Raw genomic sequence first — 25,078 nt, forward strand, 5'->3', positions numbered from 1 at the left:
AATGACCGTCTGTTTGCTGGTATCTGTGTCTTTCTTTGTGTGGGTGTGTGTCTGTCTCTCTATCTCTCTCTCTCTCTCTCTCTCTCTCTCTCTCTCTCTCTCTCTCTCTCTCTCTCTCTCTCTCTCTCTCTCTCTCTCTCTCTCTCTCTCTCTCTCTCTCTCTCTCTCTCTCTCTCTCTCTCTGTCTCTCTCTCTCTCTCTCTCTCTCTCTCTCTCTGTCTCTCTCTCTTTCTCTCTCTCTCTCTCTCTCTCTCTCTCTCTCTCTCTCTCTCTCTCTCTCTCTCTCTCTGTGTCTGTGTGTCTGACCGTCGGTTTGCCTTTCTCTGTGTTTGTCTTTGTATGTCTGTCTGTCTGACCGTTTTTCTGTGTTTCTCTGTGTCTGTCATTATGTGTTTGTGTATCTGACCCTAGACACACATCTGTGTTTTGTGTGTTTATCTCTCTCTCTCTTTTTGCCTGTGTGCCTGACAGTCTGTTTGCCTGTCTCGATGTCTGTCTTTGTGTATTTGTGTGTGAGACTCTGTGTGTGTGAGACTCTGAGACAAGGCTCAGCTTACAGCTTAGATTTGATAAGGCTCCAAGTTTAACTATTCGACTTTTTACCTTCCATGTTACTACCAATGAATTATGCTTGTACTTGGAGATTCTCTTTCCACAGGCTGCCATTAATAGCTCAATATAACACTTCTAGGATCTCTTGTCATCGGCTAAAGCTGAAAAGACTATTATGAACCTGCACACAACAATGAATTATTTATAGCCACCCTCTTTATGTGTGGCCACAGTCTTCTCTTGAGCTCTTTTCCTTATCAAAACTTTTGGTAGCCCTGCCTTAAATTTCAACTTCAACTTGTGTCATTTAGGCTATTAAGGTACCTTTTTAAAATTGTTTATGCCATGCTGGTCTTTTTTCCAAAAACGACTTCCACAAGAAGAGCATAGTTTTCCAACACTACCCGAAGAATAAATTGAATATTTTCTAATTAATCACGGCCAGGGTTACACCTGTGATCACTAGGTGTCTCCATAGCATAATATGCTACTTCTTTATACTAATTTTAGTAGAAAAATCTTGTGCTAGTCTTGTTAGGTCAGTTCAATATGCACATATATTAAGCCAAAAATGAGCAAAAGCAAAGTCAAATAATATTCCAAGTGTAAAACAACCACAAATCACTATCAATAAATAAACGAAACTCAAAACGAACAGAAATTAACATAAATAGCCGAGTCAAGCTCGAAACGAGCAAAAATTAACATGAATAGGGCTGATAACCCCATGCCTTCTCAAGACCAGAACACAATTTGCCCTTTACTGATAAAAAAAAGGCCGTGGATTGTCAGTTTAATTGAAATATACTGATATCTTTTCCTTAAAGTTTTGATCATTTTTATTTTGTATTTTGTTTTCAGTGATGCCCTTCAGTCACTTTTGACTATTAGAAAGGGCACCAGTCCTGTCAGTTTCAAATCGAATTATTCCCTTTCGAAGTCTCTACGACAACTCCTTCGATACGAAGTGCCCGGGTCTAAAAAAACTAAAATAAATAAATAGTACATTGTGCCCACATTGCTCATTACTTAGGCAGCACTATTGCACTGCCTATGATAGTAAAAAAAACCCAGTGAAATATCAATTAATAGAGTACAAATCATTGAATTAATAATAAATATTGACTTGTGTTGTTAAATTTGAAATTCTGTCATGTGAAGAAAGAAAGACAATGTCTTGTATGAACCATATACATTAACTAGCCAAAGAACTTGTAGAATCGTCAAAGAACACTCTTTCGTCAAGACTTGAGAATACATACATTGTATCCCTCCACAAAACTCAAAATGATAAGTTCTTTTTCTTGCCCTCCTCCCCAAAAAACAACTTCCTGAACTTACTTAAACTTCATCTCAATCGCCAACAGTGAAATAAAATAGAGTTTGGTTATGAAACCAAGAAAATTTAAAAGAAAAAACCGTTGCATACACTCTTTCGTCAAGACTGGAGAATACATATGTTATATCCCTCCCTAAAAATACAAAATGATTAGTCCTTTTTCCCTCCTCCCCCCCCCCAAAAAAAAAAAAGAACTTCCTGAACTTCCTTAAACTTCATCTCAATCGCCAACTGTGAAACGAAACAGAGTTTGGTTATGAAACCGTGTAATCACTTTTCTTTATTCTTAATGACATTATAAATATTATTGATGTTTTGTATATTTATAATAAATATGTAGAGTCATTACTATAAATTGTAAAGTTTTATATGATTGTAATCGGAAATACTTCTGGTACCCGTTGTGTAACATCACGCTATTGTCTTCAAATTACTGATTAGGTGGGTGTCGTAGACACTTGTCAGTAATGTACAGAAAGGTATCGCGTTTAAAGTGTAAGTATCTTGTTTTTTTTCTTTTGTTAATTCAGGTTAATTCCAAAGAAGAAATCTTAGATTAATATAGACAACAATATTGCGATTTTAAGCAATCTCAATATTTTTTTATTTGGGGGGGGGGAGGATTGGGTGGTCAGAATATACATTTTACAGTCCTTATATCTATCCAGATAGTTGCTAATACTCAAAACAGAAAACTCCCAAGCTATCATACCCTACAAGAAATAAAAAGCATAACGGGTATCTCACTGTAATTTTACCGAGATATTACATAGTTCATAATTTTTGGACAAGCAGTAGAAGTCTTTAGTAAATCATATAATTTTTAGATTCATGGCCATTGGGGAACGCCGTATGCGATTTTTGGCTATCCGTTGACTACACTGCTAGTACTGCCTCAATTTTCAATCTTTTCGTTTTAAGTCTTGATCGATATTGGTCCATCACATCACCACTGAGGTACTTAAAGCGAAGAACTAGGAAAAGGTATATTTTTCTTTATTCTCCCAGAGATTATTTTTGTATAAAGTCCTGGTTTAAAATTAACTGTAGTAACACTTTCTCCCAAACCTATTTACTCTGATTGCTAACTTGTAATATATATGATTTTTTTTTCAAATAATTTTTTACGTTCAATTTATTCTTGTTTTGACAAATTATAGTGCAATCTGTTCTGAATAATAGATCTTTCCTGCCCTAATTGATTCCCCCCCCCGGAATGATCATTAGTTTTTATAACGATTATTAGCTATGATGGTTTAGGGCTTCCATTATAGTTGGTATTAGGAGTACTTGATCTTGCTGATTACTAATTTTAGGCCGGTGTTTACAAATAAAACTCCAAACTCAAAGTAAGATGAGTTTCTCAAAGTATCCTAAATTAACTATTTCATAAAAGACATTTATTTTCTCCTAAATTTGGTTATGAGCTAGCCGATTACAAATGTGAGGGTAATATCACAATACCACTATTGCCTAGTGAAAGTCGGTAATTTATTTTGAAGGATTAGAAGTCCGTAAATTGGAAGTGTTACCTTTAATTGTGTCAGTTTCTTTTATTTTTGTAAACAGCTTTATCGGTTTTGAAATACATATGTGTTTAAAGAAGTCGAAAATGAAAAGATGTTAAGTATAATCTGGATATATTACACCTTGCGGAAATCAGAGTCAGGCAATGATTTTGAATCTGTATTATTAGAGGGTCCAAGATGCGTCCCTTTGACCGATGATCCTTGGAACATTTCACCTTCAAAAGCCTTACACATATCATTCTGAATAACAGATTACAAATTTACGGCTGTTACTGCAATATAGACGTCTTAAATCAAAACCAGGAAGCACATATTTCGAGAATTTTTGAAATGTTAGAACTTGTTGAAATTTGAGTCGATCCGGGATTTTCAATCTTAATGATTGTAGTGCCCATAGTTGGGCCCTTGTAACCCTGTCTTTCGCGAACATCCCTTTCCACTCCAGATTTGAACCTGAAGATATGTTGCACCTCTTTCGACTCATGATTATTCAGGGACTATGCATGAAATGGTCCTGACTGATTAAATGTTAATGATTTCAAAACCATAAGATCAACGCATGACTATCCTAAATCAAAACACATCGAGCAAATACTTTACAAATGATGTTTAAATTCTATCAAATCAAGTACATAAGGATTTATGAGCTTAGCGATTATAATTCTGAGGCTAATACTGGATTATCGGCGTCCAAAATTAAATACACTAACTAAGATTTCATTAATCATGGGACTTGTTACACGTCATTGGAATTAGACTCTTGCAAAATTTTAAATCTGTACGGTTTAAGGGTCAAAATAGGGGTCTCTGTATACCCTCCAATTTCCCCTCCCTCAGCAAATTATTATAAATAAAGCTTTTGTTTATTCAACACATAATCATTCGGGGATTATTTAGGGAATAGTCCCAAATGACTGAATGTGAATCAGCTAGCTGATTGGACGACGGTCCAAGATCAATAAACACTAAATATGTATTTCAGAAAATGTGCTTGGTTTCCACCGGAGTTTGTATTTGAGGCCTTCTGAGATTAGTGATTACAAGCCTGTGTTTAAGACGTCCAAAATCAAAACTATACAAAAGCATATTACACCAATAGTTGATATATTACGCCTTGTTGAAATGATAATTGTGAAGGGATTTTCAATCTGTTTGATTGAAAGTCTTAAATTCGGCTCCTTGGGCCATGTCTCATCCAGCGTTCCTTTCCTTCCATTGTCTTTGAAATACACCTATTGCACATATTTTGTTTTAATCTGATTTATAAGTTGTGAAGTTTTAATCATAAAATATTATGAAGTTTGAATTAAGACTGCCCTAAATCAAAATGAAGAAGCGTCCAAGATCGTCCTTTTCAGCCAACCGTCTAGGGTCAAAGGAAAAGAAGGTTGTCCTAGAATTGGATGGTAGTAGGCCCCAAGAAAGGTTTTAAGGAAAATTGGAACTTCTTGGGAGGATGTAAAGAGGGAGGTGTTAAATAGATTGGGAGGAAGGAGCCGAATGCGCAGCTGTGTTGGCCTCAACACATTGTAATACAAACTATAATTTGACCATGTGTTGTTTTATTTATTTCTTGAGTTTGATTTTTGAACGTAGTATGTCTTGTATACTGAGCGATAAAGTTAGTGACCAGGGTGATAATCTCAGGAAGAATAATAGATATTTCAAACCACATCGTATATGGATGGATGTCTACGATACTGGTTTCAAACAATTTATCGTTTTATTTTTATCTGACACCATTTTTGCTTAGCATTTTTTTTCTCTCTGGAGAAATTGGATTGTTTGAAAGCTTGTTAACGCAGCTGCAAACGATAGCCAAGTGTCTTGTCATTATATTTTCGTACACGGATCTCAAAAATACAGTCACAATTTGTTTTATTCATCTTTGTTCTGTGCCATAATTTTCAATTATTTTTTTTTTTTTTTACGTGTAGAAACTCAGTTTGATTAATAACGACTCTTTTGAAGTGAATCTTATGCCAAACATCCTATATAGTTCATTCTGCTGAACAAATCTTATCGTAGCCTTTTTAATGCTTACAATTTTCGAGCCACATCAACTGCCACAATTCGTATAATAGATGCAAACCAGCTCAAAATCGAATAACATCCGTAAAAATGGAAAAAAATTGAATTCAATATAAAAATCTGAACTAGAAACGTAACAAATTTCTCAAGAGATAATCATCCTACTCGTTAAAACAGAATCCTCAAAGGAAACCATTTCTTATAAAACACATAATTAAGTTAAAACATTGCGGAAAAATCCTAAGCCAAAATCCCTGATTGAATGGCTGGGCTTGCACGTGAAAAGTCACTGAATCAAAAATAATTTAAATCCTCCCAAAAACTACTTTAGAAATACTAAAAAAAAAAAATTGTTGATGGGAAAAGTGCGACTGTATTTTTAAAATCAGCAGAAACAGCCCAGAGAATTGATATTTTCCAAAGATGTGAGAACAAAGTTTGATTGAGTAGTTCAGTTAAACTCCTTAAGCTACTTGAAAGCAGGGTTGTCACCCGGAGAGAAATAATCACTAGATTTAGTAATTTTCTGGTTGATTTAGTGATTTTCTTCAATAATCTAGTGATTTATGTGCAAATTTAGTAATTATTTTCTTTAGGCAATAAAAAAAAATAACTAGAAATGGTGATATAACGCTAAGGGTGGCAACTCTGCTTGGAAAGTATTATGCTGTAAATAGTATTACAGGGTAGAATGTAGGATAAAGATCCTCCAGAGTCATTGAAGACGCATAAGGTGTCGAATCAGCGTTTCGGTTGCTGGGCTTTTTTTTAGCAGGGACAGGTAGCAAGTCTGTTGCCCAGCCTTATTGAGCGAGAATCCGATCCTGGGTCATTTATTCCCAAATTGAGCATTAATCCACTGTGATATATACAGGTTAGAAGATTTGACAGTATATTAAACGGTAGCTTACTCAAAACCGTATACTATACGTAAATATGGATACAATTTTATATTTCTGTTATTTAAGAATATGAAATATCACTAAGTACTTGTGAGTATTTTTTAATAAATGAGTATCTTAGCAAAACGAAACAATAGTAAAAAAAGAGAAAAACGAGGATTATACAAGCCAGTGAAACATATGAACTAAAATGCAAATATTTCAGTCAAGACCTCCGCTTGACCGTCCTCAGTGCAGGATAATAACATCAAAATTACTAATAAAACTCCGTGGATACTATAAAATTTTTTTTTTTCAAACCTTGAAACGAAACGCAACTAAAATTTGAAGACCCTCTCCATGTAACGGTGAAAGGGTAACTGAATGAAAAAATACAGTTGTAGCAGGCTTGTATAAGGAAGCTAATTGGATTACTTCAAAAGTTCTGGGAAAAGAAAGATTAATAGCCCCATTTGTGTAATGCAGCTCTGGGCACTGAATATTATCTCCATCTGGGTCTTATCTTTCTTTGACAAACAGTTTTCGGTGACAGCTTGAATTAATTCAAAGTTTTTTTAAGTTATAACAAATCGAGCCTTCAGAGTAGTTAATACAATAATTGCTTTTGTGCATTTCCTTGGTATTATAGTAAAAACTTTCAATTTATTCACGGTTCTTGATAAATGGAAAATTTTGAAGAACCAGGTACCGTAGATTCTAAAGAAATAGAAAAAGCAAAGCAAAAGAAATGACGAAAAATAAAATAAAAATTGAGAAGATAGGTTTAAGGATAGCAAAGAGACACGAAAAGAGAATGAATGAAATCTAATGAGAAAATTTTGCCTGTATCAAAATAAAGTGTCTTTTTCGTAGACGAAGACATTTAGAAAAGAAACAAAAACAGACGCAGCTAGAAAGCTAAAAATATGTAGAAAAAAGAAAAACAAAAAGGAAATCTAAAAACCGGAAGATTCAAAATAAATTGGTTAAAAAATAAAATATCTCCACTTCAGTTACTCCTGCAAAATCCAGGCTGCAATAAAACAGAAATAGCCGAATAAAATTGGTAAGTCTTTTCCCTCTGTAACTAAAGTTACTTTCTGGATATGATCGAGGTAATACAAATCATATACTTTGGCACTACCTAAATTAATTGAGAGAGACTATTTAAGATTTTGTTTGTTTCATTTTGGTTTTGGATTTTATTTATTTTGGTTTTGGGGTTTTTAGCTTCCCTTCTGTTTTTTTCCTTTTCGTTCCAGTTTTTCTCACTATTCCTGTTTCTTTTTGGTTCTTATCTGTCCTGAAGACGCCTTTTTTTGGATACAGTTCAAATATTCACAGATAAAAGCAGAAAAAATTTACTACAGATAGATCATGTCTTCTTTTCGGGATTCAAAGGAAACACAGAATTTTTCTTGCTTAGCTTTGGCAGGGGTAATATATTCTATTGTTCTATAATTTTTTGGGTGGTGTGCAAATCACCGATTTTCCAATAGATTCAAGTTAAAGTGACAACTTTGCACACAAATAAGGGTTTTGTTAACTTGTCAATATTCTTTATGACATTATTCTCTGACAGCTCGTTTAACATAATGATTTGAACGATGATGAAGACTGTCAGAAGATGAAAAACACACAAGAGGTACGTGAGTATAACTAGAATAAGCATCTCTGCTAACTGTTCATGACTCATAGACAGCGTAATGGCGCTGCCTAAGTAAAAAGCAAAGGGGCTCTGTATTATCATCATTATTTTTGTTTTGTTTTCCACCAAATCCTTTCGTTTGGAAGGGGTTGACGCAGAAACTTGGGAGGGGAACCATTCAATTGATAGTTCAAGTACCCTTTTTAAAGATCAGAAGTGATTGGTGGACAACGTCGTTCCCCAGCCCCTTTTTTTAGATAGTTATTTTGTTCAGCACAGGTTTTATTCAGAACCGATAATGACATCTCTGGGAATGACATGAACCCTCACAGCCTTGGGGGAAGGGCTGCAAGTTGTAATATTTTTCCATTGTTTACATATAGGATTTACTGTAGGGAAAGGGAGCATGTTTGATCATGGGTCTTAAAAAAAGCAAGGGTCATTTAGATGAAAATTTGAGGTGTTGTCGAGAGGGATGTTCAACTAAATCAAAACACAGAAAACGCATGCAGGTTGTCAAAAGGTCGTATCAGCATCAATATTTCAGGTACGGCTTAGGGTGTCAATTTTTAACTTTCGGTGCATGATGAGTGGGATGTTGAACTAACCCAGAGGAACTCCGAGCATGTTGCTACTACTACCAATAATACTACAACCGCTACCTACTGCTATTACTACTACCACTATTACTACTGCTCGAATTGCTGCGACTACTACCGCTACTACTATGATTAATCCTACTACTAAGGTTAAATGGTATTAGGGTGAAACTTTCAGGGGACGTTTTGGGGGATCTTGAAATAAACCGAAACTCACTTTATGCATTCAGGTTCTCAAAAGGATGCATTTGCAGAAACTATTAGAGCCTGTTGAGGGGGATGTTGAACTAATAAAAGGACCCTGCGTGCATAATGCTTCAAAATCTCTTACTACTACTACTACCGCTACTGCTACCACTAACGCTAAGAGTTTTAATGTGCAAAGTTCAGGGAACGTCGAGGGAAATGTTGAACTAAGCAAAAGAACGCTTTGTGCATGCAGTTTGTCAAAAGTGTGTATCAGCAATAATCTAAGGAATGGTTTAGAGAATTAGGTTGAAAGGCATGTTGAGCTAGCCAAAAGGGGTTATGCGCATGCTTCTATTGCATCTGCTACTACTACCATTATTACTACTAATATAAATGCTACGACTGCTAAGTTCAAGGGTATTAAGATGAAACTTTCAGGAGTGCTAAGAAGGATGTTGAACTAACTAAAAACATTTCACGAACATGTAGGTTAAAAATGGGTATGAGCAATATCTTAGGAGCGCCTAATAGTCCATTAAATCTACAAAACTCTGGGACAAAATTGCAATATAAAATTTTTTTACATAGTTTTGGAGAGGAAAAAATTCTGTACAACATATCAAAAGTCTCCAAAAATTCCAAGGGCCGAACACGGTAAAAAAAACAATGGAAAAAGGGGGGAAACAGGGAAAATTGTACAAATTCAGACATAGATTTACTGTGCACTTAATCTTCACGTCTGCTCATTTTCTGCGCAGAGAGATCGAAAAAAGAGAGTTATGTTGTTTTATCGTTGGACTTGGTTCGATTTCCCCCTTTAGAAGGGGAGAGAGAGGGGGAAAACAATATCCTCAGCATTTGTACAATATGGCTGGTTAAAATGTAGCCCCCAATGTTTTTTGACTCGATGATTTAAAAAAAAAACAAGATATTAGATTCATATCTTGCTTTTCTGCAGTGTTTTCATCGTAGGGGAGACAATGCATCGGGCCTTCGGAGTACGTGGGCAGATTTACTGCGACTATATAATAGAAACATAAGACAAAACTAAATTTAAATTTGTAACAATCAGATATCTTTGGTAAGCACAGCAAAAGATTGAATTTTGATTGAACTAAAAAGGATAAGATCAATGATTTGTACTAAACATCGTCTTCTTCATCGTTATCAACAAAAAACATCTTTATTGGAACACGAAATCCCTTGGTGGTCTTTGTAAGGAAGTGTGCAAGACAATCAATTTTTTCGGCAACCTCAGCGTGAACTGTCACGGTCGGAACGAGTGTAGCTGCAACGAATCACATTTAGCCGATGAGGCGGGGTAGGTCCGATGTCTGTCGTGATCGGAGTGAGGAGTCCGTCTTTTAATCGCCAACCCCATTCTTTCAGGTCGAGTTCTGCCGCAGTATTACGCCATTCTATTCCCGATAGAAGACTTACTTGACTTAGCTGTCCTGCCGGGTGCTACTCGGCGGAGAGAGTGACGTCTGCCTCCTCCATCCACTTCGGTCCGTTGCAAGGGTTTGAACTTCATTCGGTCCGATATTTGCCATCGCTAGGAACTTGGATACGCTGTCAGACCATCGCTTCTTTGGTCGACCGCGAGGTCACTTCACACCAGCTTTGACAGGGCGGAGGCATTTGAAGTAAATGTCCAAACCACCGTAAGGTACGCTCAGCTGCTTGGGTAGAAAATTGGGACTGCTTGGTGAGATGCAGCAGTTTCTCGTTACTCAAGAAGTCGACCCACTGCAGACCTTCTATCCTTCTCAGACTCTTCGACTGGAGTCTATGGATGGTCATTAGGGTAGCGGCTCATACTTACTAAGCCTCAGCTCTATAAAGCCTCACCGAACCGACGAGGGCATTGAAAATTCGCAGTTTGGTTGAACGACTGATATTCGGCTTTGCCAAAAGTGACGGTTCAATCTGCCCATGGCGGAAGATGCCTTGGATAGCCTTGATTGCAGCTCGGGGAGAAGGGAGCCATCTGAAGAAATCGTGAATCCCAGGTAGGTTTACCTTTGGACAACTTCTATGATACTTGTTCCGTCCAGACTGACTGGAGAGATTACAGCAGGAGAAGACGGGTTTATGGCCATAATTTTTGTTTTGTTCCAGATTATATGCAGTCCCACAATTTCTGCCTCTTCTCTTAAGATTTGAAGCGCTTCCAGCAACTGGAGTCCGCTTGGATGGCCAGGTCGTCAGCAAAATCAGCATCAGTGACGCAGTAGGTTTTAGACTTTTACAGTGAGAGAAGGAGGCGATACCCTAACTCTTGTTTGTAGTGATTTTTGTTCGTTTCAAGCTTGATTTGCATATTCAGTTTAAATTTCACTTGTTTTAAGATTTATTTATTCATTTACATTAATATCTTTTGTATGTTTGTTTGCATTGATTGTTTGTTTAATTTCTTTTCGTTTCAAATTTCATTTATACTTGAATAGTAAAAATTTTTTTTTTCGTTTTAAGCTTGATTTTCATATTCAATCTAAGAATTACTCGCTTTAAGATCTATTTATTCAATAATATTATTACTTGTTGTATGTTATTTGTTATGATTGTTTTTTAATTTCTGTTCGTTTTGGGTTTCATTTATTCTCTAATAGTAGTTTTTGGTCGTTTTGAGTTTGAATTTTAAAAGGTATTTGTATCTGCTGAGCTTAAGTTTAAAAATGCCTTTATTTTTCTTTGAAAATCTTATTTTTCGGAAAGTTTTTTTTAATTAGTTTCAAAAACTAGGTCACTAGTCTGACGTTGTATTCGTATCCAATATCAAAGACACTGGGTTTATCCACAAGTATGACTATAATGTGGCTCGGGCGTTAGTCCATTTGCCATCTCAGGGTAAATGTAAATCATCGTCTTAACGACGAAGAATCTTAGTACCATCTACCAAAAGCATTGTATTTTTTTTTCACCTCATGCCGCTAGATGTCGTTGCAAAATTAGGTAAAGGAAAATCTCCTTACTGGCTTTGTCTGCGTGTTTGGAACTTTCTTCCCACAAGCCTTCCCTTTTCTTGCTTTAAATCTTCACTTTCTTCCGGAAGTTCTCATTGACAATTATAAAAACAAAACTGTTTGATCTTTATTATCAGTGAAATGTGTCCAATGCTTATGTTAAGGCTTCCACTAGGTGGCAGCATGTGTATGCATTTAGACTTATGGCGCATTCGCACATAGCGGAAATCCGAGCGGATTATGAAAGCCGAGCCAATTTTTCAACCGGTTTTGTGCTTAAAATTTTCTCTAGTGTTTGGCTAGAGAAAATTCCAAGCACAAAACCGGTCGGAAAATCGGCTCGGTTTTCACAATCCGCTTGAATTTCCACTAGTTGTAAATGCACCACTAGTGACTCTCCAGCAAACAAGAAAAGAGAAGCACCAGGGAATAGGATATTAAACTCTCGTCAAAATGGTGTTAGAGGGTTTTAAAACCGAGTTGATAGACCTTTGTCTCCAAATTCTGCAGAGCCGTCTGACTACTTTTTCCTTATAGTGGATATCTTGATTTCCCCCTCTTCTTCCCTTGTAACTGGAAAACGGGGGAAAGCCTAATGACAGAGTAATCAAAGTAACATATTCAATCTTATCGCACTGGGAAACCCCAGAAAAAAAGTTTTTCAAACTGCTGTACAGGATCTTTATTTCTCCCCTCTTTTCCCCTGTAAGTGGGGAAACGGGGGAACGACTTATTACCCAGCAATAAAAACACACATTCGATCTCCTTGGACCCAAGAGCTTCAGGAATGCCATTCTCAGCATCAAAAACTATTGGTCGTAGATTTTCGAGTTTTCCCCTGGATTTTCCGCTTTCCCCCCGTTCTCACCCTGTTCCGCTAAGGGGATTCTTGGGGACTTTTGGTATGGTGTACAGAATTTTTTTCCTACAAAATGGTGTAAAAATCATTTATATTGTAATTTTGTCCTAGATCGTTGTTTTTTCCGTAGATTTACTGGACTATTATAACATTAAGTCGGATCTCTCAGAGTATGTTGAGGCGGATGTTGAACTAGTCAAAAGACACTATGTGCGTACAACTACTGTTGGTGCTACTGCTGCTACTGCTACTACTATTAAGGCTAAGGTTATAAGGGCAAAAACTTCGGGGAATGTTGAAGTGGCTATTGAACTTAATCAAAAAGCACTATCTGTATTTTGTCTATCCAAAAGGCTTATCAACAATATTTCAGGAACAGCTTAGGGTATTTTGCATGCAAGGTATCGAAAAGGCGAATCAGGTTGAAACCTGAAAAACCTAAGGGTATTAGGCTGAAAATTGTACGGTATATTAAGGGGGATATTGAACTAACTGAAAGTCGCTGTGTGGTATTACTGCTACTACACCACTTCTATTACTACCAGTAATATTACTACTACTGCTACTACTACTATTATTACTGCTATTACTACCACAATTGCTACTACTATTACTGGTACTATTAGTATTTGTAGTACTATTGCTACTGCATATACTAAGGTTAAGGCTATGAGGGTGAAACTTTCAGGAAGTACTGAGGGGAAAGTTGAACTAGATAAAAAAAAACTCTTTGTGTATGCTCAGGAGTAGCTTAAGGTATTAAATTGAAACTTTCACGGCATGTTGACGTGCGTGATGAATTAATGAAAAGACAGTATGTGCATACTATTACTATTGCTACTACTACTATCACTACTATTCCTACTACTTTCACTGCTACTAATACCACTCCTACTATTTCCCCTGCTAGCCTACTACTACTACTAGTTTTAGTATTACACCTACTACTATTACTAAGTGCAAGGTTATAAAGGTGAAACTTTCAAGGAATACTATGAGGATTTTGAACTAAATCAAAACACGCTATGATTATGCAGGTTTTCAAAAGCAAGTATCAGCAGTATTGTTGGAACGGCCTAGGGCGTTAAGTTTAAACTTTCAGGGTATTCTGAAAGGGAAATTGGGCTACTACGGTAGTTTCTACTGCTACTATTACTGTTACTGCTAGTACTACTACTGTGGTCATGACAACTATTCGTTTTCAATTTAACTTCATTATTTACTGCTATATCTATTTGTTTTAGCTTTATTATTTATTGACAGAGATTTTTGTTCCTTTTACGCTTAAATTACTATTTCACTTTATTTCTGCTCGTCTTAGAATTAATATAGCTCTTTACTTTTCTTTGAAAAATTCTGTTGTGGAAGGTTTTTTTAATCTATTTGTACAACATAACAGATAAAAAAACAAAAAAAAAGAAAATATTGAAAACAGAAGGATTTCTTAGAAATAGACTGTGAAAGCTATATTTTTTCCCAATATTTCCCACTTCCCAAAGAAAAATATCTGCTCTCTTTCCCCAAGTAATAATACCAGATGTGACCATAAGCCTATGGATGTAATAAATTGTGTTAAAAAACTTATCCGAGGCTGAATTTCTGGTTCCATTCGTAGCAATAGAAGTTTCAGGAGGAGGGTTGCCAACCCAATCGTCCCTAGATGAATTTGGTTCTCTGGTGGCTAGCCAGGTATCCAGAGGCACGTGGAGGTCGTTCTTCATGCGCCAAATTGCATGGGAACTAATTCTGGACGAGTATCATTACCTCCGAGCAGTATTTATTGAGTTGTTTTTATTAGTATATTTAAGACTTTTAACTGTTACCCTAGTGAGTAAAAACTTCCCATGGTCCTCCTGGCAGGAAGGAACATGTACCACCATGTATCATCTGGCAGGAGGTGGTCCATATTGAGCCAGCCTATGGTCCATTCTTGGCCACTGAAAGCCACGTGCAAATATAACTAGTTTAATCGGTTATAAGGCTGCGAAATCAAAAATGCAAAACTACGAGTATATAAAAACTGAGTAAATTTAAACTCTTAAAAAACTCGTATAAACTGAGCAAAAACTCGTAAATATAAAAACTGAGACATTTTTACCATCTTTAACAGTGAGGAAGGAGGATGGTCTTAATACTGTATCTTTTGTAGGAACTGACTTCGAGATCTTCAAAATATCCTAGCTAGGATAGATTATGGAATTTTCCTTTCCAGGCCACTTCCATTTATGTATTCTGGCCATGCTTAATACACATATTTTGGCTAAATCATGGCTCTTTGCTTGAACAAAACCAGGGTAATATTCCCCTTTATGCACCAATTTCACATAATCTGTCTCTGCAATAGTAGCAAATAATCCTTCCCCTGCATGCTCCTCATTTTCTTCTTGTCCTAGTTGGAAAGACGAGTCATCACTGACATTATTCAGTGAAAAACTTTGAAGACTCTCCTTAGCGTATTGCAATATCTTTTTCACTGCTACTTGCTGGACTGTTTTTGATCTTACAACTTGGTTTGTGTCCCCCATTTATGCTTACTCCTCAGCTTCAATCTGTTTTGTAACATTATTATGAGTTAATACTTTTGTTGAGCTACTCTTCAACTCCCAATTATATTACTTTCTAGGAACACCTTCAGCCAAACCACTGACCTACTCTTGAGTGACATTAGAAGAAAAAGGTTATTAACTGTCAGTGAAGCCTGTAATACCTACTTTCACGCATGCATCTTTGTGCAGCCCCTGAGGTCCGTTTTTGCTATTTTCATTAGCCAAATAAATCAGACGATATGCTTGGTCTGTCACTTACATATGAGGACAAAAAATCTTCCTCGGTAAAGATGTCCGGGTTGAAAGGCATGGATATTGGAAGGGGTAAATGCACGTGGCAAGGATATACCAATCAATCTTGGTATAATGTAGATGGTAACCCTTTTCCCGGATAGCTTATCATCCAATTATTCATCATTCTGTAGCAGTGAACTCTGAATAAGAAAAAATCACTGATGTCTGAGTGGTTAGTGGAGTGGTTAGAGTCTGTGACTTGTATGAGGGGTAATGGTAAGAAGGATGTTCACAGTGCTTATGAAAATATGTGATTCGTGATTATCGAGGGTTAGTAGCTTTTTCCACCTAGTGAATCACTCGAATACTTCACAAAATGGTGCAAGTATTCGTAGAACAGTTACTGTGGTATCCATCCAAATATGCTTACTCCAGAAGCTGACCCATTTGGACTCCCATTTAGCATGTGGGGCTGGAAGTACCCTCAGCAGACCTAAATCAAAACATCATCAAATGAGCATGTCTGCTATATCTAGGGAATTGCTGATGATAGGGACTCGGACTTTCTTAAAGTTGTTTATAAACGTAGGAAATTTTTGTTTGCGTACTTTTATTTGTTTTTCCTTGCTTTTCATAATCTTCTTCTGAACATTTGGTCATGTGCAGAAACGTAACAATAAATTTTTAGAGGGTAAGTATGCTATCGCATACATTGCGCCAGTGGCTCATTGCGCACCTGCTTATGCTGACACAGTATGTACCAACAGCCCTCTTGTCGCCAAAACCAAAATCTGATAAGACTGGTGCATTATAAAAAGAAACGATGTCTGATTGTCAAGGATTCTAACAAGCCAATAAACACTTTTCTAGAGTCAATCAAAAAAGAGATAAATGAAAAAGCATGGGCACAAAATATTTTTCTAGTGTGTAGCAAAAGTTTTAAAGAGAGCTTGTAAAAAACTAACGTTGTAAACTACCTTTATAACTGGGTAAGGAAGTCAAGCACTTTGTAAGCAATATCACATGGATCAGGCAACTTGTTTCTACCTGAATAGATAGCAGTTAAGATCAATTTCTCACTATGCACCTATGCCCAGCTTGGACCACCTTCCTCTAAATCTAATTGGATGTATGTTACAAATGTGAAATTTTTCTGAAATAACAGGTATGAAGGAAACTTTACTTTTAATAAAACTGGCCATTGTTCATGAAATTCGTATTGGAACTAATTTTAATTTTGAATAGACATTGAATAAGAATCAAGTGCACTGCTACAACTTTTTGCAATGATAATTTACTCGTATTATATCTAGTATACTAAGTCATGATAGTCTTACTTAAGAGTTATTGGGGACAGCGGCGGAACTATTGCAACATCTTGGGGAGGGAGGGGGCAGTATAACAAGTGTTCCAATAATTTACCTAATTGATCAGTTTATTTTAAAAAAGATTAAAAAAAGAAGAGAAAACGGAATGAGAACGCCGAAAAAATCTTGGAGGGATGTCCTGGGTCCCTTTGGATCCCCTGATTGGAGTCACTTCTCACTTTTCATAGCATATTTTTGGGAGGCAAGAATATAAAATCTTTGGTTATAAAAAAGAATGCTACACGTGTTTCCAATCATACTAAATTATGTAATATTAAAAAGTTTGTGTTCTGTTCAAGATGCAGCTGTACCCTTGAGTGCCCTCTGATCGTCGTTGTCACTTGGAATTAACTGCCAGGTGACAAAGTAAACATGAGCTTTAATGAGGACTTTAGAATTTAGTCTGATTTGTTTTGGCACTTGAAGTGTTTATTTTAGCTCAGACATGAGTCATCTATTGCATCTTTTTGAATAATAGCTTGAGTCTGTAATTGCTCAGCAATGCTCATGATACAATCTATTAAAAAAAAGGAATTGAAAGTCCTCCATGCTCAAAGGTTTGTTCGATTTTCTGAGAATTGTTTCCCAACTTTTTCCCCCAAATGTTTCCACCTGTTCTAGTTTAATTTACAATGTTTGTAGATACTTCTCTTATCTTGGCAATTAATCACATCTGGATGCCCTGTGTATGAGATCTTGTTACGGTATGACTTTGGCTTATTAGCGGTCAGCTTTACACTGTGTTATCTTTGATAACATAAGATGAAAATTTTATTTGGAAGCTTATGTATAATCCTAGAAGATTCCTGAAATAGAGATTTGATATATTAGGGAATTATTCACAATGGAGGAGTATCGTTATCTGCTATCAATTATGTATTCCCTTAATCCTCTCTGTTCTATACCAAGGATTATTTTTAACACATTATTTAATTATTTCATCTTATTATTTTATTTTTATATTATTGTTGGTAATTTTATGATAGGATTAAAAACGATTGAAGCTAAATCAACTGAACCATTTCTATGAAATTAGAACAAAAAGGGGTAGGGCTGTCACGCCTTAAACCTTTTAAAGGCGAAAATGTCATTTGTGCTTTGCTGAAAGATATTTGTATTTTGAACAGTGTGTTTGCATTTGTCTTGACCTTCTAACGTCTGAGTGGCATTTGTGTTATATTGAAAACTTTCTACAATATCGATTTAGTCTGTCGAAACATCGAAAAAGAAAAGATAATGACTATATTAACCAAAATTATTGGGAAGAACCAATGAAAGCAGACTGGCTTTGTAATGTATAATGTTATGAATTCCTGGAAGTTTAAGCAATTTTTTACTTTTTCAGTGCTGTTACTACAAAAGATAAAATCTTGAAAATGTGTTTTGTTTTCAAAAAATCTTGACTGACCGTCTTTCCATTGGAAGATTTAGAGGAATGTAAAGCTATTCCTGTCTATAGTAATGCACATGATCGGTATCTTTAACGTGGTTATTCATCATAATTTCTCATCATTTTAGGTTTCGTTTCTTCATTGAAAAAGAAAGCAAATTGTTTCAACTGAAAGTAAAGAAAGCATTAAAACTTTAAACGAACAAAATCCATTTGGTATATGAGAAGGGCCACCCCTTCCTCAACCCTTGGTCTTTAAGATAAAGTATTAAGGTTCTTTAAAATAGCTCCTGTTCAAATTTAACGAACCGTATGTTTTAGCAGTCTTTCTAAAGAATTGTGACAAAAAGTAAAATTGTAGTATAATGAGCAAAAGATGAGGAAGAAGCAACCCACCTCATATACCGAATGACCTCTGTTGATTTAAAGTTTTAAATGTTTTTCCTTAATTTCAGTTGAAAAACTTGTTTTTTTTTTCGTTTAATTTCTGACCGATTTTTAAATCATGCCAGGAAATCCCCCCCCCCCTGTAAGACTCTCATGGAAAAATCCCCCAGAAAACTTTTCTCCTCCAGAACAATTCTTTCCGTGGACGCTATCCCCCGCAGTAAATTCCGACCCAAATAATTTCCGTATATTTCCCAATAACGAATGTTACGAGAATATGTATTTGTTGTACAAATTGTTTATGCCAAAAATAGGTAAATTGCGTAGCTTACAGCCCTTTCCTCAGGGACTATAGGGGTCATGTCATCTCCAAAGAAACAGTCATTGGACTTTTCAACTATGGTAAATCAAATGGACATCTCAAAATGTTCTATCAGATGTTTTTTGATGAAAAGGAAACTGATGTGTGATTGTCTGATGGTGTGATTGTTATGAAGATCGCTTGACTTTTTGAGGGTGTTTCTCTTCTTTTTCAAAAATCAGGAAAATTTTCTCAGCTTCGTAACTTCTGAAGGGTAATATTAAACTTAATGAATTTCTAATAGAATAAGCATAAAAAGAAATTTCTTTGATGCATCTTTTTATTAAAAATTTTCCGTTTTTCAAAGTTTCAGTTACTCGCTCCTTACTTACTTTCAAGACTCGCTCCTTACTTACAGTTCGTCGCCATGAGCTTTTGGTAATTTTTTTCCATTTCAAGATAGAACTATTATCTGAATTTATTTCTGATCGTCTTATGTTTTAATTAATTAAAAAAAACTTTTTCCACAAAACAAGTTTTTCAAAGAAAAGTAAAGAACTCCATTAAACAAAAAATGAGGAAAAATAAAATCAAAATAATCTACCAAGCTTGAAACTACCACAAATCAGCATCGATAAATAAATGAAACCCAAAACGAACATAAATTACAATAAATAACCGATTCAAACTCAAAACGAGCAGAAATAACATGAGCAGGGCTCAAAACCCCTATGCCTTCCCAAGGCCAGAACATAATTTGTGATTTACTGAAAAAATATAAATGTTTTCCTTTTATGACTTTAATAAATCAAATAATATTAACATTTTGATTACTAAATATCAATATGTGTATATTAAACTGACAATGCACATTCATTTGTATTTTTTCAGTGCAAATTATGTTCCGGCCTTGGGGAGGCATATGGGTTCTGGGGGCATCATCAAAGACCTAATTTCCAGAACTTTCAAGTACGTTTGCTATCTCAAAATTTTGATTGGATGTGTTTGGGGAAATGGTGGGCGTGAGGGGGGGGGGGGTTAGTTGCCCTTCATTAATTTCTGACTATTAAAAAAGGTGCTAGCCCTTTCAATTTCCAATCGAATGAACCCTTTTTGAGGTTTCTTCAAAAACGACAATGCTTTCTAAAAAAACCTTATATGCCCCAGGACATAACTTACAACCCTTGACTTAAGGGCCTTGAGGGTGTTGTCATCCTCAAAGACGTAATTTCCGGACATTTCAACTACGTTGGACAAAAAGGCTATCTCAAAATTTTGATTGGATGTTTTTGGGGAAATGGCGGGCGTGAGAGGGTGGTTACTTGCCATCCAATCACTTTCGACTATTAAAAAGGGCACTAGCCGTTTCAATTTCCAATCGAATGGTTCCTTTTTGAAGTTTCTACGACAACATTTTCTATAAAAATAACCTTATATGCCCCCAGGGCATAAATTACAACCCTTGCCCTGAGGGCTGTGGGAGGAATGTTATCCTCAAAAACATAATTTCCAGACTTTTTAACTACGTCGAACAAAATGGCTATCTCAAAATTTTGATTGGATGTGTTTGAAGAAATGGTGGGTTTCAGAGGGGTGATAGTTATCCTCCAATTATTTTCGACTGTTAAAAAAGGCAAAAATCCTTCTAATTTCCAATCGAATGAGCCCTTTCCTAAGTTTCTACAACATCACTATCTATAAAAACCTTATATTTCCACAGGGCAGAACTTACAACCATTACCCCAAGGGCTTTGAGGGAGTTATCATCCTCAAAGACCTAATTTCTATAACTTTTAAGTTCGTTGAACAAAATGGCTATCTAAAAATTTTGATTGGATGTTTTTAGGGAAAAGGTGGGCGTGGGAGAGGGGTTAGTTACCCTCATATCACTTTCGACTATTAAACATGGTACTAGCCCTTTGAATTTCCAATCGAATGAGCCCTTTTCAAGTTTCTATGACAAAGCTTTCAATGAAAACCTTATCTCAGTCTTATAGCTTGGTCAAAAAATAATGTTAACAGAGTATAAAAAATTGTTGGTTTCCATTTTCAGCTTCTGAAGGCCACTGCATTTTCCCGGATTCAAACCAAAGGGTTGTTTTATTAAGACAGTCTCATTTCAGCATATGATGGACAATCAAAAAATATCTTGTCTTACTTGCGAATTTTCTCAAATTGTTTAAAACTATGTTTAGCGAATAGTTGCTTCATTTTCATCCCTTCAAACGTTTTCCAAATTATACTGGGGTAAGTAAAATTGGTAGTAGGGTAGAGTTACTTATACCGTAAACCGGGGTGACTTTTACATAATTTTCAACTTTAAGGCCCTCTAGGAGTTAGCAGGGCGGTAAAAAAAAAAAAAAAAATCTGAAACTAGTGCCAAAAGTGCGAATTTTGCTACGAGATGGCAGTCTGAGACGCTTAATATTGCATCTATGACGCAAGTACTTCATTTTTAACAATAATATTGATTATCAAAGTCACCCGTCTGTGGGGTCACTTGGACAACCAGCTTGGACCATCAGCCTCATGGGTGCCAGCGGGGGGTGGCAGGGGGGCATGGCCCCCCTGGAAATTTGGGACTATAAATTAATTATAAGGAAACCCAAGGAAAGAGAGCAGAATAGGGAAAAATCATGGAAAAAATGTGTGTTGCCCCATTGTTGGTTGCCTGCTAATAGATTTTGACCCAAAATAAGGAAAAATACAAGTTCTAATTTGTGACTGAGTAACCTCTTTCAAGTTTTCCACGAACATTTTTGCTATATGATTTGGTTCGAGCGAAAAAAAAAAAATCAAATTCTTTGTAGTAACGAATGGTAAGTAAATAACGATCCTTGTCAATAACGAAAGTATAAGAGCCAAACTACTGGTAACACTAAATCAAAGAATCAGCTTTTATGGTGATCCTAAATATGTATTTGTTAATTAGTAATTAGTGTAATTATTAGTACACAAGTTCGTATGATTATAGTTCGTATATATTAAAGTTCGCATGGTTATAGAGAACAACTTAATAAGAGATAATTTCGGTAAAAATATGCCATTAACTTTAGCTTGCATTGCAAGAGTACCCATAAGCTGATATATGAAGCCACCATAATCAGAAATGTTTCCCCTGAACGGAATGCTAGGAATTTTTCCCCCTGAACGGATACGTTTTTTGTCTTTTATTATCATTTATTTTTTTCCAAGAGTGATTGTATTTACCTAGTTGTCACTTTGAAAAAGATTTAATTTTTACAATTATGAAGTATTAAGGTGTCAAATAGATTGGTTTTTGGCATTCAAAATTAATTTAAAAATATTGAACAAAAAAAACAACAACAAAACGCTTCGGCATTCTTCAACAGAACTGACTGCTGAGAGTTTATATCTTAGTTTCTGTAAGTAGGTTATTGTTTGGTGCATTTTTTTTGTAATTACTTACTTTTTTCATTTTTTTTATACTTTAACCATTGCCTTTAGAAAAATGCTTGTCTCTAAGCATAATCAAGTTTAAAAAAAACAGATTTTTCAACTGAAAGTTAGGAGCAACATTAAAACTTAAAACGAACAGAGGTTATTACGTATCTGAGTGGGGTTGCCCCCTCTTCAACACCTCGATCTTCACGCCACAGTTTTTCGGTACTTTAAAAAAGTTACAAATTATTCTAATTAAATATTATTCTATTTTCTAATTTCGTAATAATTTTATTATTTTTCTAATTTCGTAATAATTTATCCTAACTTACTGTTTGTTACCACAAACTGTTTGATTACCCATCAAAATCCAAACAGAGATCATGGAAATAGTGATCTTTTTCTGTGTTACCAAAAGTATTGTATTCATAATTCTTTAGTTTCATGAAATATAATTAAACAAATAGAAAAGGTTTTTAGGAGCAACTTTAAAACTTAAAAATTGAAATTATTTTGTTTTTGAGGGGGACTGCCCCCTTCTCAACACCTTGCTCATTAAACAAAAGTTCTTTAGTTCTTTGAAAAATCTTTTTTTTCCAGTTGCAAATTTTCTTTTAAAATTTGGACAAAAGCCAAACTTCACAGTAAAGAACAAGGAGCTAAGGAGGAGACAGACTTTTAAACTTCTACATAACTGAAGCCACAACAACCTCTACAATAGGATTTTCTTATCGAAAAATACATTACATACATTTGTTTAAATACACTGAAGTACTTCATATAAATAGGAAAAAAATATTACAAGTTAAAATTGCCAAAAACTAAGCTCCTAACAGTGTTTGCCACCCCAAAGAAGTTTCCAGGTGGGGCTCATGATGGCTTGCCTTGCCTTTTCAAGCTCTGTGCTGGTAGATGTGGGAATGGAATATTTTAGCTGTATAGAGAAACATTTTAATTAATTCAGACTTCCCCCTACCTCTTTCATTATTTATTTGAAGCCTCATGAAGAGTAAGCAGTGTGTCAATTAAAACGTACTTTTTTAGGAGTCTACCCTATTTCCACCTAAACACTGACTCATTCCCCCCTCATTATAGCTAATACGCAATTACAGATCACCAAACGTAGCCTAATTTTCTTACAAATAAAGCAATTCCACTTGGTTGATTCCAGTACTGCCACCGTATGGCATTACTTGTTTTGCAACTGGGAAGCGTAAAATATAGTTATTGATGCTTTTGAATCAATTAGCTTCTAAAAGTTTGAAATTCATTCCAAATTCGTCCTCTTTGGGGCAAAGTCATAGTTTGGTGCCCTAAAATGGCAGAAAACTAGACTTTCCTCTGGCCCAACCTGTATAGTAACTTAAAAAGCGCTTTCAATTTATGTTTGAATGAGCTCCCTCCCAATTATCTTGTACCTTCGCTTTGATACAATCACCCCTTGGAAAAAGCAAAACAAACAAACATGCATCGATGACGTTTCTTCTGAAAAAAAAACAAAACAAAACTCCACATTTTGAAGGTTGGAGCTTGAAACCTCTACGATAGGGTTCTCTGATATGATGTATCTGATAAAGAGATTTTCATTAAGATCGCTCACTTTTCTGGGGGTATTCTCCCTTTTTTTCAAAAATCAGGCAGATTTTCTCAAACTTTTAGTTTTGGGTGGGTAACAGTAAACTGAAATACTTTTATATATTTTGAATCAGCATAAAAAGCCAATACTATCGGGTTAGCAATTGCCAATAGAATTCCATTGTCAGTTTTGGTGAATATTGGCCTGATACTTTTTACTTCCAGTTTTTTTATCACAAGTTATTTGATAAGATTCTTCTGTGACGAATTTTTTTTTTGAACCTTTTCATTTTATTTAGTTGAATAGGCTAATAAAAAGAAAGAGGGTCAATTTGACAGCTGGATAGTAAGTTTAAATTCTATTTTTCTTTCGCTATTGTGTAATTTTTTTTTAAATGTCTGAATATATAAGGGGTTTAAGTTCAAGGCGAAGAATTGTCCTGTTACGAAAGATGCACATTTTGCATGGCCGGTATAAAATCAAGACGTGGTATATATGCAGGCAGGATGATTTTGAGTTCCTCTACTCTTTCTGTAAAATATTCTAAGGAGTAGAAAATTGCCTAAGGACAAGTTAAAATATGTTATAATCTACGTAAGCAATAAATCATTATGTAATTTTGATTTGAATCTGGTTTTCTTTTAAGATTAAATGAATAATAATTAAATATCTTAATGATTAAATTTTTTTTGATAGTTTTTTCATAAAAATATTTAAAAATGAAGTTATTCCTAAAAAAAAAATATGCTGAAATATATTTCCTGTCACCCAACCACCCCTGCTGTTTTGGCGTCTGCCCCCCTGGAAAATTTTCTGTCGGCGCCCTTGATCAGCATTAAGACCGTCAGATTTGCTCTAAAACTTGTTCATTGGAATCAAATGTATCACAAACGATAAAAACCTCAGTTATATCAAAAATCTTAGAAAGAATCTAAAAAAAAAACAGCCTTCAAAACTAGTCAAATCAGTTGCTTCAGTAAAAGAATAACCCTAGGGGATCAAAAAACCGGAGAGTTCCACCCCAAAAACCAACTGACCAAAGGTTGTCGAAGTGCCGCTAACCTTAGAAGGCTTTGGGAACACCATTTCTACCTGGCTTGTGTAGACACAGCTTGTTTCTTCTGTTAGCACGATTCTGTAGGTTAAAGAAGCCATGCACTTTAGAAATGTAATTTCCAACTCGATGTCGATTCTGGCGTTTTTGTTTTCATCCTCCCTAAGATCAAATTGTCTGTCAACTCTGGCTACGTATTATAATATAGACTTCTTTCAAGGCAAATTG

The 25,078-nt window shown here is 35.5% G+C and overlaps 1 protein-coding gene across 1 annotated transcript in view; it reads left to right on the top strand.

Moving 5' to 3' along the window:
* The window catches only part of LOC148956308 (histamine H1 receptor-like), a 91,843-nt gene that overhangs the window by 28,401 nt on the left and 38,364 nt on the right, over window positions 1-25,078 (top strand). The window contains exon 3 of the mRNA XM_089094883.1: window positions 2,719-2,875. Within this exon, the coding sequence (XP_088951009.1) occupies window positions 2,719-2,875 (157 nt within the window). The remainder of the gene's footprint in view (window positions 1-2,718; window positions 2,876-25,078) is intronic.

This window comes from Artemia sp. Qi Xiang Cuo, chromosome 1, assembly GCF_049724085.1.
Source record: "Artemia sp. Qi Xiang Cuo chromosome 1, ASM4972408v1, whole genome shotgun sequence".
NCBI lineage: Eukaryota > Metazoa > Arthropoda > Branchiopoda > Anostraca > Artemiidae > Artemia > Artemia sp. Qi Xiang Cuo.